The sequence below is a fragment of the Pleurodeles waltl genome, chromosome 10, assembly GCF_031143425.1.
Source record: "Pleurodeles waltl isolate 20211129_DDA chromosome 10, aPleWal1.hap1.20221129, whole genome shotgun sequence".
Lineage (NCBI taxonomy): Eukaryota > Metazoa > Chordata > Amphibia > Caudata > Salamandridae > Pleurodeles > Pleurodeles waltl.
Window position 1 is genome coordinate 405,945,619 of NC_090449.1, and position 19,214 is coordinate 405,964,832.

The 19,214-nt window shown below is 44.2% G+C and overlaps 1 protein-coding gene across 4 annotated transcripts in view; it reads left to right on the forward strand.

Annotated features, from left to right (window-relative positions):
- Window positions 1-19,214, forward strand: part of LOC138261570 (cyclin-dependent kinase-like 4) — a 1,634,859-nt gene that overhangs the window by 1,290,480 nt on the left and 325,165 nt on the right. For all 4 annotated transcript variants that reach the window (XM_069210650.1, XM_069210649.1, XM_069210648.1 and 1 more), the window contains exons 6-7: window positions 12,649-12,849; window positions 13,267-13,355. In XM_069210650.1, the coding sequence (XP_069066751.1) occupies window positions 12,649-12,849; window positions 13,267-13,355 (290 nt within the window). The remainder of the gene's footprint in view (window positions 1-12,648; window positions 12,850-13,266; window positions 13,356-19,214) is intronic.

Here is a 19,214-nt window from a genome sequence, read left to right on the forward strand (position 1 = left end):
TTGTTTCTTTGGATCCTGCAAGAATTATGCAACATTCAAGGCTGTGCATCCTCCAGGGTCACAAGGACTCTGTTTGCACTAGGAAGCAAGAAGGAATTTCCCTTGGAGTGAAGGAGTCACTCCCCTGCAACCGCAGGCACCTCAAGGCATTGTCGATTAGTGGGGTCTGCTGTCTCTGGACGTCCGAAGATCCTGCTTCATAGGTGGTAAGTCTGTGGCCACCTGTGGGTCCTGCTTGTCTTCTATCAAAGTTGGGAGGGACTGTAGGTCCTTGCTCCTGTCACTGGCCCCCAGCACTGTGGAAACTGAAGATGAGCTCCGTCCTGCAACTCCTGCGATGTGGGACAGCTCGTTGGTGACTCCTGGGGTCTTCAGCGACTCCTGGACTCCGCAGCAGGGCTTCTTCTTCCACCAAATTGCAGGAACTTCATCTTCAGGAGGGTGGGCATTGCCACCTGCACTACTTGGCTCCTCTATGGGTGCTGGACTCTGTCTCCTTCCTTTGCAGGTCCTCCACTTCTGTAATACGTCCCTGTGTTCCACCGGCCTCATCCACGGGTCATGGCAGCAGCTGGACAATCCCAGGCATCCACAGTCTTCAGAGAGAGTCCTTTCTCCCCTCTGCTTCCGGGCCCCTGGTGTAGAAACTCCTGTCTTTCTGGGTATCCTGGAGTAGGGGCACTTTACATCTATCCTCTTGCCTGCTGGTTTCCTCATGGTCTGATGGGAAGGGTCCTGAATTCCACAAATTCCAACCACTGCTTTCTGTTAGCCTATTGGACGACTGGGTGGGTGACTGACTTACTCCTGGTTGCTGGGGTCACCTACTCTACTTATCTCTGGTGTTTCTAACTGGCCCTAGCCCTAGCTAATCGCCACACTTACCTTGGTTGGAGTTCCACTTTCACATTCCACTTGTTTAGTATATGGTTTGGCCCTCCCCTAGGGCTCTGTATATTTCAATGCTATTTATGCTGGTTATTTTATGTGTATAATTGTATGTACTATCTCCAAAGGGAGATATACCAATTTCAGTTTAGTAATAGTGCTGTTATAAAGTTTATTTTTACAACACTTGTGTGGTTCTTTCTGGTATCTAACTACTGTGGTATTGCAATTGCTTTACATTCCTCCTGGATACGGTTTAGCTGCTCGTCTCAGTTACCCCTAGAAAGCTTCTGCTATCTGGACACCTATTCATTATCACTAAGGGTTGCCTGGACTCAGTTTAGGGTGCCACACCATAGGTGCACGGCATAAACTGAGCCTTCGTGCACAATTTGGGTAGCATCTTTGTTTAGTACAATGTTATGTCTGAAACCCCTCCAATAGCCCAGTTCACCTCCAAACAACTTAGGAAACTGGTTAACCCATCCTTGGTGTCACCTTGGCTTGGAATTAAAACTTGGTCCCTAACATTGAGAATGAAAATGATTCCCAAGGTTCTTCATTCATGCCACCCCAATAAAGCCCTTCCTTTTTTTAAACATACACTCAACCTCATGCAGACTTTCCCTTGAAAGTAAACCCAGTTTCAAACAACCCAATAATCGGCAATTTCGCTCCACAGTAACCTTTGGTCTCCACCTCAGTTTCCTGCAGTTTTTACCTGTTCAACGTGCTTCATGTTTCCTCATACTATCAAAGTATATGGCGAACAAGAATCACCCACAACACAATTTCCATCCCACCCTTCTCCACCACGCAATTTGACGGATGATATGACTTAACTTCTGTTTTCTCATCCAGTTTTTATTTCCTTAGTTATATCACAGATTACCAGTGCATCAACTTCATTTTCAGTTTCTACTTCTCCCTGTCTTCCTTATAAACCAACTTCTTTGAATTTCTACTCCCTTGCTTACACACTCTAAAAAACTGTCCAGTTCTCTTGCAATTTTAGCGTCTCGCCTTTACAGGTGGACAACTCCCAGAAGTTGCCCTATGTTCTATACTTCCTCATCTATAACAAGTTCTTTTTGCATTCCCAGTCATGGTTTTCAACCTAGTCTCTTTCTTTCCTATGGGCTGTTCAGCAACATGTAGTGTAGACTATACCCCCTCTCCTTTGGTTCTACTCCCATAATTCTTTACCGCTAATTAATCTACTTAACATGACCTATTTTCTGTCCGGTTAGCCACCATTATCGGTTTTTCCAGTGTAGGTTCTTTAAAATCCAACAGCTTCTCCTGTATTTTCATGTTGGACATTCGATTGAACAATTGGTCCCTAATTATTTCCTCATGCAGCTCTTTAAATGTACATGTTGCCACCAAGGTTCGCAACACTGGTACATACTGGTCAGTTGTGTCACCTGGTAACTATACAAGAGAGAAAAACTTGTCTCTTTCCACCACAACATTTATTTTTTACCATAGTTCTCTTCAAAAACTTTTAAGGCAGACACAAATTCATCATCCACCTCTTTATTCATGTCAGATCCATTGTCCTTTCTCTCACTGTCAACAGTAAATGCTGGCAAAATCTTCTGCACTTTCCTGCCCACCACACCTAAGACATGCTTCAAGAGAGCTAGATTCCTCTTTGCAACAAACATCTCACGCTAATGGCCTCCATATATGTTTCAAATTGACAACCGTCCCACAGGATAATGGGTTCCCCTGGAGTTGACAACATTGTGGGTGGTGGCACAACTGGTTGCATGGTGTTTACATCCAAAAAAAGGCTAAAACATTGTGGCACAACACTAAACAAAATACAAATTTTCAGTAACAAAATGTCCCCTTTTTAACAAAGCAAACTTACATAAGAAATGTAGTCACCTTAGTTAGGTAGATTCCAAAATAATAAATTAACATAACCAAAGAAGTCACTGATGATCCTTTCTCCTAAGATGCTTCTTTCTTGCTTTACGATTTTATTATAAATAAATAAGTAAGTAAGTAAAGCTTTTATAGACTGTGCAAATACAAAGGGCCTGATTACAACTTTGGAGGAAGGTGTTAATTCGTCCCAAAAGTGACGGATATACCACCAGCCGTATTACGAGTTCATTATATCCTATGGAACTCGTAATATGGCTGGTGGTATATCCGTCACATTTGGGACGGATTAACACCTCCTCCAAAGTTGTAATCAGGCCTAAAGTGTTTTAGCACTAAAGGCGTAACACCAGAAATAACTACAGAAACAGAAAATCATACTGCCTAGCTTACTTCATCTGTGGGAAAAAGAGCCATGATTTTAGCAATTTCCTAAAGAGGGGCAGGCTTGATTGAGATCTAGAGGCAATGGGAGAGAATTTCATAATTTACAGCCAAGATAGCGACAATTCCTGTCCCCATATAGATTTCTTTATTTTGGGGACTTTTACTAGATAGGCTAATAAAGACCGTAGGTCTCGTTAGGGATGGTACCAGGAAAAGGTTTCCTAAAAATAACGAGGGCCCTTTCCATGCAATGCGTTATGAATAATGCAAAGAAATGAGAGATTTGAATCTGACCCTGGCCACTACTGGGAACCAATAAAGATCCCGTAACTCCTTGGTGACGGAACAAAATGTTGGCACTTTCAAGAGCAACCAGACTGCAACGTTTTGCAGAGACTGTAGTTTGGCAATGACATTTTTAGTTATTCATGGCGTTGCAATAATCAGTCCAGAAAGGATGAGAACGACAACCACAGTTGTTTGATTATCCATAGGAATAAAAGGAAAGACCTTTTTCAATAACCTAATAATATGAAAGCAGGAAGAGGTAATGTGATTGATTTGCACGGAAAAATTAAGCTAATCGTCAAAAATATCTCCTAGATTTTTAACTTTTCAGATAGGAGTGGATAGTGGACCAACGATCTGCTGGCCACCACGAGGAGTTCCAGAAATCTGTGTTTTTGTCAAAGAGAATCACCTCAGTTTTTTCAGTGTTTAGTTTTAGAAAATTATTCTAAATCCAGATGTACACCTGGGTTAAGCAGTGGTTGAGATTTAAGGCTATGGTTCTGTCATCTACTGGGATTGACAAAAAAATGTGAGTGTCATCAGCATACAAAATAGCTGATAAGCCGAAGGATTGGATGAGTTCCACAAGTGGAGTGATATAGATGTTAAACAATGTGGGGGACAGAGAGGACCCCTGTGGCACCCCACAAGAGAGGGAAAAGGAATTTGATTAAAAACCATTCAGTTCAACAGTTTGTAATTTGCTTGTTAGAAAGGAACTGAGAAGGGACAGAGCTGTATAACGGATACTGACCCTTGCAAGGCAGTTGACAAGTATCTCATGGTTAACTGTATCTAATGCGGCTGAGAGGTCTAGAAGGATCAGCGCTGCTCCAGCCATGCCACCCCCCCACCCACACACACACACACACACACACACACAATCTTCGCAATTTCCCATGAGGCCACTGCAAGGGCAGTTTCAGTAGAGTGATGGGCTCTAAAACCAAGTTGGGAAGGGTTGAAAATCACATTGGCGTTCAGAAAGGCTGGGAGTTATTTATTTATTGCCTTTTCAAGGATTTTGGCTCGGAAAGGCAGATGAGAGATAGGGCAGTAGTTTTTGGTGGTGGTCGGATCGAGGTTTGATTTTTTCAATATGGGTAGAACCGAAGCCTGCTTCCAGGATTTCGGATAGTGTCCTAACCTCAGGATCTGATTAAAAAGTTCAAAAGTTTTGTAAGATGGACCGTGATCAAATCAGGCACCAGATGTGGAATGGATGGTGCACAGGGGTCAGATGGGGATCCAGACTTCGTGGTGGCAATTAGATTGACAACATTATCGTCCAAAAGAGGAGAGAAATAGCTCAGGAACCCATATTAGCCTGAACTATCAAGCTTAGTGTGAGACAGATTGCTGACATCGGCACTGGAAGTGAGGACTTGATCTCCTGCTCCTTGCAAATTTATCATAAATGCAATTTATTTTGCTTTGAAATAAATTGGCTAGATTGTTCCATAAGATTTGATCACTGATATGAGAAGAGCTAGAGTTATTGGGTTTGCCAAACTTTTAATCACTTCGTATCACCCCTGGATTATTAGACTCTGCAGCCGGTAAGCACTGTGTCTGTTAAAAGCACTCTTACATCATATTGAAGAGTAATGACACACACACAGGCACCTCGTTGACATGACATTAGCGTGTGGATAGTGCATGGACGGTTGCGCTGTGAATAACGGGAGCAGTTGTGCTCGGGTACCTAAGTGTTCACAGTTCGTGCGCAAGCAGTGGGAGCACGAGCCATAATTGTTGTGCGCACAAGCGGTCGCTCGAGCAGCTCATAGAGTGTACCCAGTGGTGGCCGGCAGCTTTAGGAGGGAGGGGGCTGGGAGGAAGCACACACACACTCATTCTTTCACACACAGACACGCACATCTATTAACAACACTCATACCATTCAAACATGCATGCACGCACCAAACATTCATTTTAAAACATCACACACACTCATTCTTTCACACACACACGCACGCACATCCATTAAGACTCATAACATTCAAACATGCACGCATGCACCAAACATTCATTTTAAAAGAACACACACACTCATTTTTTCACACACAAATGCACGCACATCCAATAACAACACTCATAACACTCAAACATGCACATGCGCACCAAACATTCAATTTAAAACTTCACACACACACACACTTACCTTCAGCCTCTAGGTCCCATGAGGGTTGGGACTGCTGCCTTTCCTCATTGGTTGACCTTAGGTCAGCCAATGAGGGAAGGCAGCTGTCCCAGCCTCGTCACAGAGTGGGATGGGGTCAGTGAGACTGCTGACCCCACCCCACTCTGTGACGAAGTGTCACTGATTGACACTCGCCCTGGGCGCTTCAGGGCTTAAACCTGAAGCGCTGAGGGCGAGTGTCAATGGGTGACGCTTTCCTCGTCACCCAGGGGAGGGCCTTGAGGCACCTTTGCTGAGCCGAGGAGGTCACACCCATAGGAGCTGTGACCACCTCAGCCCAGCAAAGTTCAGCTCAGGCAGCCAGGAGTCTGTGCAAATCGCGCATGGCTCACTCCTGGCTGTCTGAGCTGAAAATGAAGAGTGTCTGTCAGGCTGGCCTTTCTTCAGCCTGACAGACACTCTTCATGAGGGACAAAAGGTGGGGGGCGTGGCCCATCCACCCTAAAGGCTGGGCCTCCACTTAGAGTAACCCTGTGTTTTCAGGCACTCGGCTGATCTTTTTCCACTGAACACAGTGAGCGGGTCTATGTTCAACCGGCATCCAACGCAGGTTGAAACAGCAGGATACTGTTTAATCGAGACACCATTAGCACACTGTTCAGTTCAGATACCGCATAAGTCTCTTATTTTCAAGTCGGACTAGTCCAGTTTTTTCCTCTCGCTCGTCGCCACTGCAGCAAAGTTGAATCGGAATAATCAACTAAATGTACTGGTATAATTAGAAGATTTATTCCAGATATAACATACGTCAAGCCTGGGCAAGCACAGCCCATAACTGCCAAAATCAGAAGTCTGCACACAACGTTCTCATTTCCCAATATTTTCTCCACAAGGCTTCTGGCATGCTATCAAAATAACAACATATATCACATATGAGATAACTCATTACCTTATTAGTAACAACAGATGAGCCATTGTAGAAATCAGAAGAATTCAAAGAGAATTTTGAAGTTTAGGCTCTGATGTGTCCTTAAAATGAATATTTAAGTGACTGAATTAATGAGGTTTGTACATTGGTATGCAATATTGATTTATAGAGCACATAATAACCATAAATGGCTTACTTCGTATGCAAGAGTTATATAAACGTGCTGGGTAGACAGTTTATCAATAATCAGTTGTGAGAAAGTAGCCTCTTCCTAGCACTTTTTACTCACTTTCCTAAACTTTTTCTCCTTCAATATGTCTTCTGTAGAAGCGACCCCTAGAGTTGTAAAAACTACCTATGAGAATCCTAACTTTAAAAGTTTGAGGGATCTCTGTATTGAAAGAAGTTTAGGGATTGGGAAGAACCCCAATAAGGAGTTCCTCTTAAATCTTCTCCTGAAAGATGACCAGGGACTCAGCACTGGTCAAGATCAGACAGACGGGGTGTAGAGGAAGATTCCAACCAGGCAGGCTTAGAGGAGCACACTGATAATCCTGGGGAGGGTCCTTCCACTGATCTGTCTGTTAATAGGCCCATTAGTACAACTAGGAGTGGGAAGGGTTCACACACTAGTAGGGCTCCCTTCACACCTAGAGGACAGGTAACTAGGGTGGCTAAAATTAGGGACAGGTCAGCCTCTGCAAATTCCAAAGTTACTTCTGTCTCAGAAGTATCCCACAATTCTAACCCTGAGAACCAGTCCCTAGATAAGGAACTAAGAAAGCTGAGGTTAGAGGAGGCCAGATTGAGCCTACAGCAGCAACAGTTGGCCTTAGACAGGGAATCCCTGGTTGTGGAAAAGGAAAGGCAGGGTTTTGGGTTAGTTCCCCATGGTGGCAGCAGTAGTTTCAGGAGTTCTAATGTTAGGGAACCCTCATTTGATTCCAGAAATCTGCATAAAGTTGTCCCTCCTTACAAGGATGGAGATGACATATACAAGTGGTTTGCTGCACTTGAGAGGGCATGTAAAGTTCAGAGGGTCCTTCAAGTTCATTGGGCTGCTATCTGGTGGGTATCTTTCTCTGGCAAGGGGAGAGACAGACTCCTTATTGTCAGGAAAGATGATGCAGATTACTACCACATTCTTAAAAGTGCACTCTTAGGTGGTATGGGCTTAACCACTGAACAATACAGGATAACGTTCAGAGAGACCAGAAAGGAGTCATCACAGGATTGGACGGATTTTGTAGACTGTTCAGTGAAGGCCCTAGAAGGTTGGTTAAATGGCAGTAAGGTGACTGACTATGAAAGCCTATGTAACTTAATTCTGAGAGAGCATATATTGAATAATTGTGTGTCTGATTTGTTACATCAGTATCTTGTGGACTCAGATCTGACCTCTCCCCAAGAATTGGGAAAGAAGGCAGACAAATGGGTCCAAAACACTCCTCTGGGGGTGGGGATAAAACTTCTTCTTCTTCTTCTCCTCACTCTTCACACAATCAGAAAAAGCCTTGGTGCTACGTGTGAAGAGGTAAAGGTCATTAGCCAGGGGATAAGTCCTGCCCAGGTAAAGCCCCTGAGCCTACCACCACTAATACATCAAACTCTAGTGCCCATAGCAGTAGTGGTAATAGTGGTGGGACTACTGGCAACAGTCAAACTAAGGGTGTAGTTGGGTTCACTTTTGGGTCCATCTTAGAAACTGTGGTAGACAGTCCCAAGGCAGTTTCTGTCACACCTAGTGGCGGTGGCCTTGTCACCTTGGCTGCTTGTCCCCTTAACATGGGTAAGGACAGGCAGTCAATCTTAATAAATGGTGTTGCGGCCCAGGCCTACAGGGACACAGGTGCCAGTATCACTTTGGTGACTGAAAACCTGGTGTCATCTGCACAACACCTCCTTGGACAGAAGTACCAAGTTACTGATGTCAATAACTCCACTCAGTCTCTTCCTTTAGCTGTAGTTCAACTTAGTTGTGGTGAAGATACTGGCCCAAAGCAGGTGGTGGTATCACCTAGTTTACCTGTAGATTGTCTCTTAGGGAATGACCTAGAGGCCTCAGGTTGGGCTGAGGTAGAGTTTAGGACCCATGCATCTATGCTGGGTATCCCTGGTGAATTGCTTCCTCTCATTTCTGGTGAAATGAAAAAGCAAAGGAGAGAAAAAGGCCTGAAATCTCAGGATCCCTCTCCACCAACAGGTAAGAAGGGTATCAAAGTATCCCTTCCCCACCCTGCCTCTAAGGATACCATTCCTGTGGTGGGAGAAACCTCTCAAGGGGTGGAACCTGCACAGAGGAAACCCTCAGCTACCACAGCTGGACTCCCAGAGGTAAAAGTGCCTTTCTGTGGAACTACTAATCCAGATGTGCGAAATTGCACAATTTTTGTAAATATGGGGCATCCCTCCAGCCCTCCCAGAGAAACTTCAGTGCAGCAGCCCTGCACTGCCTCTAAACACTTAGGACAGCAGCCCTGTCCTAGTGTGGAGCTTATAGGACAGCAGCCCTGCCCTGCTCCATCTAAAAAGAAAGAACAACCCTGTTCTCTCTTACAGCCATATGGACAAACTTTTTGCCCAACTACGGCTTTATTGAGACAGCATCCCTGTCTGGCATTTTCTGCATTTGACATAGGCCAAGTGGATCAATCCCACCGCCTAACTTTAAAACATACTAATAGGAACTCTGAGAATTTACACTCACACTGTTGGTTAGGTAAAAATCTCCAAACAGGGTAGTTTACATCCCCACAGAGAAGTAACCATACAGTGGATGATAAAGGGAGTAACCAATCTATTGCAGATCTACCCTCCACTTATCACCACTTAGACAATAAAGTCTCAACTGGCCAAGGTTAGCTTTTACTGTCCTTTGTTTGGGGGGGGGGGAGTTATGTTATAAAGTAGCCTCTTTCTAGCATGGTTACCCCATCTTTTGGCCTGTTTGTGAGTGTGTGTAAGTGTGTTTTTACTGTGTCACTGGGATCCTGCTAGCCAGGACCCCAGTGCTCAAAGTGAAAACCCTATATGTCAATGTGTTTTGCCTCTGTCACTGGGATCTAACTAGCCAGGACCCCAGTGCTCATACTTTGTGGCCTAATGTGTGTGTTGTCAGTAGTGCTTAACTGTGTCACTGAGGCTATGCTAACCAAAACCCCTGTGCTTATGCTCTCTCTGCTTTTAAATTTGTCACTATAGGCTAGTGACTTCATTTACGAATTTCATTTGGCACCCTGGACCCCCCTTGTAAGTCCCTAGTATATGGTACCTAGGGCATTGGGGTTCCAGGAGATTCTTATCGGCTGCAGCATTTCTTTTGCCACCCATAAGGGGCTCAGCCAAACCCTTCCACAGGCTTGCCATTGCAGCCTGCATGAAATAGTGCACACACTATTTCACAGCCATTTTCACTGCACTTAAGTAATTTATAAGTCACCTGTATGTCTAACCTTCAGTTACTGAAGGTTAGGTGCAAAGTTACTAAGTGTGAGGGCACCCTTGCACTAGCAAGGGTGCCCCCACATAGTCCAGGGCCAATTCCCGGGATATGTGAGTGCGGGGACGCCATTACACATGTGCACTACATATAGGTCAATACCTATATGTAGCCTCACAATGGGAACCCCGAATATGGCCATGTAAGGTGTCTAAGATCATGGAATTGTCCCCCCTTTCCAAATCTGGTATTTGGGAGCTGATTCCATGCATCCTGGGGGCTCCACCATGGACCCCCAGTACTGCCAAACCAACTCTCTAGGGCTTGCAATGCAGCTACAGCTGCTGCCACCACACAGCAGGTTGGGCTGGGGTTCTGCCCTCCTGGGTTCTGAGCAGCTCAGTCCCAGGAAGGCAGAACAAAGCATTTCCTTTGGGAGCAGGGTGCTACACTCTCCCCATTTGGAAATAGGTGTTACAGACTTGGGAGGGGTAGCCTTTCCAGCCTCTCGAAATGCTTTGAAGGGCACAGATGGTGCCCTCCTTGCATAAGCCAGTCTACACCGGTTCAGGGGCCCCCAGTCCCTGCTCTGGTGCAAAACTGGACAAAGGAATGGGGAGTGACCACTCCCCTCTCCATCACCACCCCAGGGTTGGTGCCCAGAGCTCCTCCAGTGTGTCCCAGACTTCAGCGATCTTGTTTTCCAAGGTGTGGAGACACTCTGGAGGCCTCTGAGTGGACAGTGCCAGCAGGTGGAGTCAGAGACCCCTCCTGATAGGTACATACCTGATAAGGTAACCAATCCCCCACTCAGAGCTATTTATGGTCTCTCCTGTGGGTTTCTCTTCAGAGTCTACTTGCAAGTTTCCAACAGGAATCCTCTGCAACTACTACTTCATCCTCTGACCTCGGATTGACCGCAGACTGCTCCAGGAACTGCTGTAACAGCAACAATGTATCCATAAGGGCTGCTTTTCCTCTGCAACTTCAGCTCCAGCCAGCAACTGCAACAGTTTCCATGGTGTGCACGCTCTGGGGGCTCCCTATCCTACGACGCTCAACTTGCTGAGTTGATCTCCGGCGGCGTAGGACCTTCCTTTGTAGTGCTGCACAACCGCATTTTACACCTCCTTTGTTCCCATGTCCTTGGATGCCCGTGGGTGCTATCTGCTGTCCTGGGGTCTCTCTAAAGTGTTGAGAGACCCCTCTTCCTCCTCCAACAGAGTTGAGACCCCCAGGTCCCTCCTGGGTCCAGATAGCTCCACTTTGACACAAAACACAACTTTGCCAGAACCAAGGCTTGTTGGAGAAATCCAGCACCAAAACTCACCTGCGTCCAACTTCTCTTCGTGGGTCATCCAGTGCATCATGCAGGAACCTGCTGACATCTTTCTTGGGTGCATTTCTGCAGTCGTCATCCAACCAGAGACTCTTCTTTTGCACCCTCTTCTGGATTGGCAGCGGCTCCTGTCCTTCCTGGAACTTGGTCTCCTTCCTTTGCAGGTCTTCAGGTCCAGGAATCCACCATTTGTTGTTTGCAGTCTTGCTTGGTTCTTGCAATAACTAATCACGACTTGTAGTATGTCCTAAGGAAACTTGCTGCACTTTACTCCTGCTTTTCTGGGCTCTGGGGTGGGGTAATTTACTTACCTTTACTATATTCTTACTCTCCCAGCGATTCTCTACACACTACACTTGTCTAGGGGGGAATTTATGGTTCCCATTCCACTTTCTTAGCATATAGTTTGTGTTGCCCCTAGACCTATTTTCTCCCATTGCATTCTATAGCATTTCCTATTGTTTGCACCATCCTATGTTTAATTACTTACCTTATTTTGGTGTCTAGTGTATATATTGTGTATAATACTTACCTCCAGAAGCAGTATTGCCTCTAAGATATTTTTGGCCTTGTGTCACCCAAATAAACTACCTTTATTTTTGGTAGCACTGAGTATTGTCTTTGCTTGTGTATAAGTACTGTGTAACTATAAGCTGCTCTGCTATAGCTATCTAAGCTAAGCCTAAGCTGCTATAACACTACTACATTTCACTAATAAGGGATAACTGGACCTGGTGTCAGGTGTAAGTACCCAAGGTACCCACTACAAACCAGGCCAGCCTCCTACATCAGTGACATGGAGTGGGTGTGGCATAGACTAGGCAATTGGCACATGTACATCTCACAGTAGAGCCTGTTTCAAGCTTTCTGAGCAGTGATCAACAGTGGGAATAAGAGTTCAGGAGCTGCTAGACTGTTCATCAAGACTCTACCTATCTGCTGTCACTGTCTCTGACCTGTGCAACTCAAGGCCTCATATGATCTGGGGTTCTCTCGGTTCTGGAAATGTCTAATGGAGTAGCTCTGTCCTCTTTGTGATAGAAACCATTCTTATCCCAGACTGCTCTGGTGCTTGTGTTTTGTATTTCCTAGCATTCCACTTCATTTCTGAAAAGTGTTTCAAATCAATAAATAATAAAGTTGAAGTTGCGTGAAGTTGCAGTAGACTGAGAGCATTCTCATGAGTGGGGTGTAGATGACGATTTCTGTGAAGCAAGGTGTGGGAGACTATATTCACCTGTGTTCAGCAGCTATGGGTAGATGTGAAGCAATAACTGACCTTAATGGATTTCTTTACTGACTCTTTTAATCAGAAACATCATTTGCCTTCCCTATAGCCCGACCCGGTGATGACTACACTGATTATGTTGCCACTCGATGGTACCGAGCCCCCGAGCTCCTCGTTGGTGATACGCAGTATGGAGCACCAGTTGATGTCTGGGCCATTGGCTGTGTGTTTGCAGAGCTGCTGTCGGGGCAACCGCTGTGGCCGGGCAAATCTGACATGGACCAATTGTACCTAATCATCCGGACGCTGGGTAAGAAAGCCTTTAACCTTGTGTGGGAGTTTGTAGTACAGTGTGTGGGTGTGAGAGCCTACTACGAAGCAGGCGGAAGGCAGACCCCGACTGGGCTCCAGAGAAATATGGAGATTTCCCATAGAGCAACACATGACATATTTCTAAGACATATTTCTTCTGCTACTCGAGCTAGTACCTTTAAGCCATGGCTGGCGTAGAACGTATGCCACACTAGATGAAATGACACGTTCCTGTCTATTTCCCAAGAATTTGGGCCATTATTGTTGCTTGTACAGGCAACCGGGCGTCACCACGCCCTAGACAATCTAGGCAGTCACCTAGAATTGCTGTGACAAAGATTTACCCTTGCCTCGAACTGAGACTCGATTAGAAGTAAGATCAAATCAGATTCTAACATGATTTTACCTTCTCCAGGGAAGCTGATACCAAGACATCAGTACATCTTCAGAAGCAACCAGTTTTTCCAGGGCGCCAGCATCCCAGAACCTGAAGCCGAGGACGTGGTGAATATTGCATGTTTCACTGTCCTTTAATGTCTTTTGGTGATGAAAACTGACCATGTAACCCTGCTGAGATAAGTTGAGTTTGTGTACTTGTTAGAGTATGAATACTCACATACTGCCAAAAGCTAGTCCTATATCTTAGTGTTATAGTGATACTTTATCGCAAATAAAATCAACCATGAAGTCCACATAATGAGTTAAGTTTCAGCCATGACTACATTTGTGCAATTACATGGAAAATATTAGCTTTAACAGAGCTGCAATTTTCAGAACGTCTTTGTGAAATATAAGAAATTCATCCCCCTTCCTAGCAAGATCACAATCGAATCGTTACTGTAAAACCTGAAGAGGATGATGTTCCCAAGAGCTCTATATAAGCCTGAGAACAGGCCTCTTACAGTAAGACTGCAGATTAAGAGATGTCTGCTCCTACCTACGCTGTAGAGTTGAAGGGATGAGGCTATGGCCTCATCACACAAGGGCCCACTCACATTCTGCCTATTTGTCACTGTACATCCCCCATTGACAGCTCTGCAAGGGCAGAAATGCTTCTTTCTTCATATAGATCTACAGATGAGATTGAGGGACGAATCCAATCTGGAAAGTGCATCGAGGAGCAGCAACTTAATCTGTTTACAGACCGGTGGCAGCAGGAAAGGTCTGCCACCTCCTATAGACAGCTTGACAGTGCAAGGCCGAATGGAGGCAGCAGGGATCTCCTATGCAGCACGTTTGCCATTATGATGTGTATATTATTCCTAAAAAATGACCCCGAGTCACGTGTGACGCCTTTTGCCAGTTCTGTGATTATGGGCTATTTTTTGTCATTTCGCAACTTTTAAATCCAGGCATATAATGGCAAAAGTCCAAATACAATTTCCAGAATGCAGATCACACATTACTCTGTGTCACTTCAAAGCTATAGTGCCTAAAGGTTGTATACTCATGGACATTTGTAGATGGAACACTTCATATTGAGACAGATGGTTAGTGACTGTTACACCCTGTCTGAAATAAAAATGCAGTCAGATAGTACATATGAGAGCCACTAAATTGCCTTGACTCAGTAGCTCAATTGGACCTTGCATCCGTTCCTCAGCTTTGGTAGAGAGAAGTGCGCAAGCTAGTTTCACTGGACAGCCCAAAGTGAAACATGCAAAGGTCAGAAGATCTAGCATCTTCCATGCTCACACTAATGTGAAGCTATCTGAGTTAAATAACCGTCACATACATGCAACTCCACACAGTGCACGCGTGAACACACACACTGCTATTCACAGTATTATTAGCAATTCAGAATAACCGACCAAGAAAGCATTGTAAAATATATTGCACTTTGTGTAGTAGCAATTTATTAGCTAATACACAATAAACTATAGTTTAATAAAATTGTTATATGTGTATTATTATGGTCAATACATTAATTTAATTTCTCATCATTCTAAAAATCATCAACCAGGGTGACCGGACATTTGTACTACTGTTTTTTCAGGGTCCTTTGCCCAAATGCCACGCACAAATACTCCTCTTATGTGGGATTCAAAGTAGACACCAGCAAGTAGCACACTCTGATCGAGAACCCCAGCCTTTCAGAGGCACCAGCCTAAGATGACTGATTTTACCCTAGTCCAGCAGACCTCCCAGGAGTCCAAAAGGGCCTCAACATATGTCATTATGTCTTCCCCATTCTCCCACCTTATGACCCAGTGTATGTCTTGCAGAGCAAATCTGTGTAACACTTTAGTGTTTAAACATGTCCTGTGTATTAAACTTGTGGGCCAAAGGAATGATGATAATATATACTGTACCATCTGGATTGTACATGTACATGAGTAACAATATATTGCTGAGATAGATACATCTTAACCACTAGTGCGGTGGATGGCCTGTTGACATTCACTGCACCACCTTCATTGTAGGGTGTATGTCAATTGGTTAATATGGTCTTCGCATGGTCGCTGACTTGATCCATTTCTGTCTCAGCCACTAGGCCCAGCCACAGTAGTGTGATACCATTTTTATCTGGAGACATACAGGGAACATGTTTGGAAGCAACTGTAAGCTTTACAAATGACATTTATTCATTCAGTCAAGCATGTGAACACTGGAAGGTAGGAACTGTGTAGATCCACACAGATTCCAGAACTTTCCCACACAGAAGTGTGAGAAATATGTGTGAATTTAGATAACTTTGAGCTTTGTAGGGCACTGTGGTTAAGAAAAGATATTGAGATCCATGCAAGTTACATCACTCTGGACTCCCTTAGGTGTCTACTTTTCAGAAATGATAGGTTTCCCAGGATACTGGCCGAGCCTGGGCTTAATTTCTGAAGCTACCAAAAAATTGATTTCTTCATGCCCCATTTTAAGGATCTCTTTGTTGCAGCCGCTAAGCCCTCCACACAAGTGGAGAACCATTTCCATAAGGAGAAATTGTAATATGTTATGTTATGTGTATGGTATAGCGCACAACTCATCCCGGAGTGTACCCTGTAACTGAAACAAGAGCTGTATGAGCTGAGCCACCGTTGGGGCTAGGTGAAGAGCAGTTCTTAGGTTTCTTGAGAAATTCTAGAACTGAGGAGGAGGGTCTGATGTACAAGGGAAGGCAGTTCCAGTTCTGGAAACAGAGAACAGTAGAGCATTTGTTATTGTCAATTGGATTTCTTTTAATTTTTGGATTCCACATGTATTTGCCAATGTGCAAGACAAAACACATTCATAAAATCACAATTTGTGTAGGTAAATCCAAATTCAGTAGTGTAAAAATAACTGCTGTTCCTAAACTCATTATTTTCTGCACATTTCTAAAACTCTGGGATTTCCCTCATACCTGTTTTTCATTCAGTTCATTTAAAATGTGAAATTCTGCATGGTTCGTGCACAATGAAAAGTCATTACAAGCCACAACTGAGTTGTTACCTCTTGGTAGCACATATTTTGGGATAACCAACAAACAGTATATATATCTCTTTAACTAGAAGATTCTAATGGACCTAATGGTATATCACTTTGGTAACTCCATCAGGGCAAGAAATTACAGATGAAAACTTTGACTTCAATTTGCTTTTTTTCCCTTTATTTAAACAAGTAGTTTCTTTAGGAAAACCGTGACACAAATGACTTGTTGCTGTTTCAGAATCTTTTCTAGTTTTCAGAAAAGTATAGCTTTTTGGGCTAAGCCATCAGTACCTCACTTTGCACCATCCCAAACTGGAAGTAGGTTAAAACCACAAAAAATAGGAATGCACAATCTGTGGTAAAACAGTTTTTCTTTTACAACTTTGCCTGTTCCAGAAAGCTGAGAAGACGGTGATCTTAGCACAGCAAACCTTTTGATGATGTGATATTTAGAAACAAATCCAATTTTCGGGTAGCACATATTGACATTACATTTTGCCTAGTGTTACAGACATTTAAGGAGCATAAAGTATACACATTATTCATCAGGTTGAGAGCTAGGATCTGGTCTTGGGTCAAGGTCATAGTATTTGATCCAGGCACCCCATATTTTCCAGAATTTACACGGACAACATCTGCTATCATCGCCCTTTCTTTCCACTGCCATATATAAATCCACCCGCTGCTTCCATTCGGCTAGGGTTGGTATCCCAGGGACCCCCCTGTGTTTTGCCAGGTCTCTCTTGGCTGTTACCAAGCCTAGGTTACATAGCTGTAATTTCACACGGGGTAAATCAATATCACTGTTTATGCCTAGCAAAATATATTTGGGGTCTTCTGGAATTAATGTCTCAAGTATCTTGTCTATCTCAGCCAGCAGACTTAGCCAGAAAGAACGCACTACCGGGCAGTTCCAGAGAGTGTGGTAAAAATTCACCCACCGGCATTACAGCGTAAACAGTAGGGAGAAGGAGCCCGTACCATCCTACGGAGGAGCACTCTATCATAAATTCAATGAAGTATATTGAATTGAATGAGACGGAGTCTGCTTAATTGCCACATCTCTAGGAAACATGAGAGCAGCTTCCCAGTCCACATCCTCCAGTTTGCCCATATCTGCTTCCCAGTTGTGCCTGAGCTTTTGTAAGGTATCAGGCATATTATTATTGAGAATTTTGTATACGGTCGACATCGCCTTCTCAAATATTCTCAGACATACTGTAAGGTATCAGGCATATTATTATTAAGGATTTTGTACATGGTCAACATTGGGTGGGATTGTTTCCGCTTTCCACATATGTTTTAGTTGAAGGTATTTAAAGTGCTGTGTGTTGAGGAGTTGATATTCTTGTTGAAGTGTGGAAAATGGTATAAGATCTCCTTCCACCATATACTCCTCTACCTCAGAAATTCCTCTATTATCCCAAGCACAGAAGCCTCTTAGTTTCCCTTGTGATTTTGTCCGTCCAACCTATACGTTTATTGGCTCTACGCCACATCTCAATGATTACTTGAGTTGCTGGCAGAAGGCATCCCGTCCCCCATAAAGGTAATGCAAATAAAAGAGTTCCTCATATTTCACTCTTTCCAGCGCATAAGTAGGATGATCTCCCTCTACATGTCCTCAGTCATTGATGACCACCAGATGAGCGGCCCAGTAGTATGCTCTAAGATCAGGTAGGGCAATACCTCCATTATAACAATTTCATTGCAGCGTCTGTAGACTTATCCTGGGATGCTTCTCATTCCACAAGAGCTTTCTGAGCTCTCTTTCAATTGTGTTGAAGAGATCATCAGGACGTTTATAATAAGTGTTTTGCAGTACATAAAGAAATTTGGATAGGGTGATCATCTTGAACATGCATGCTCCGCCCATTAATGTAAGGGGGAGCGCTGTCCATCATTCAGCATGTATTTGAAAGTCTGTTCCAACCCTGACAATATTATCTGCCAAGCTTCTAACAGGATTCAACGTTGCATAAATACCCAGATATTTAAAGCCCTCTCTTGTCACTCTCAGTTGTTCATCTAAATTACAGAGGGTGACATGATCTGTTTCGGTTCAGGTGGTTCGAGTAAAGTATAGATTTTGGCCAATTTATGGTGTACACGGAGGAGGTACCGTATGTCCCGAATGCCTGAATCATTGCAGGGAGCGAGGTAGAAGGATGGGTTAGATATAGGAGTATATCATTCGCATACAAGGAGATTTGTTCCTCCACTACGGGAGAGCCAGAGGATCTAAAGCCTTTTATATCAGGATTTTCACAGATTTGAAAGGCCAGGAGTTCCAGGTCGAGGGCAAATAGAATGGGAGAAAGTGGGAATCCTGCCTGGTGCCTCATCCAATAGGACATTCTGCAAACATCATGCCATTGACCCATACTGTTGCACAGGTTTTTTTATAAAGTGAGGTCACCCATTCAATAAATTTGTTCCCATTCCCATTCTACAAAGGACGCACATCATATAAGGCCAATGGACAGTATCAAAAGCCTTTTCTGCGTCTAATGATACAAATACATGTGTGCCCGGACGGACTCCAATTATGAAGCCGACGTAAGTTCCCTCTAGTGCAGCGTCTCGGCATAAACCCAGTTTGATCATTATGGACAAGGATGCAATGACTTTTGAAACTCTAGTGACTAGCACTGTGGTGAGGATTTAGGCCTCAGCCTGAAAAAGGGAGATCAGACGGCTGGACCCACATTGTGTAGGGGGTCTTCCAGATTTGAAAATGACCACTATTGTGGTCCATCTCAAATCTGAGGGCAGGATCCCCTCTTCCAGCACTGCGATATGTTTGATGAGCAAATGGGGTGCAACTAGATCTATCTGCCTTTTGAAGAATTCAGCCAGGCGGCCGTTTGGGCCCAGGGTCTTCCCAGTGGACAGTTTTGCGATTGCATCTCTCACTTTGGCAAGGATTAGATCGCCCTCTAGGGACTCAACGTCATC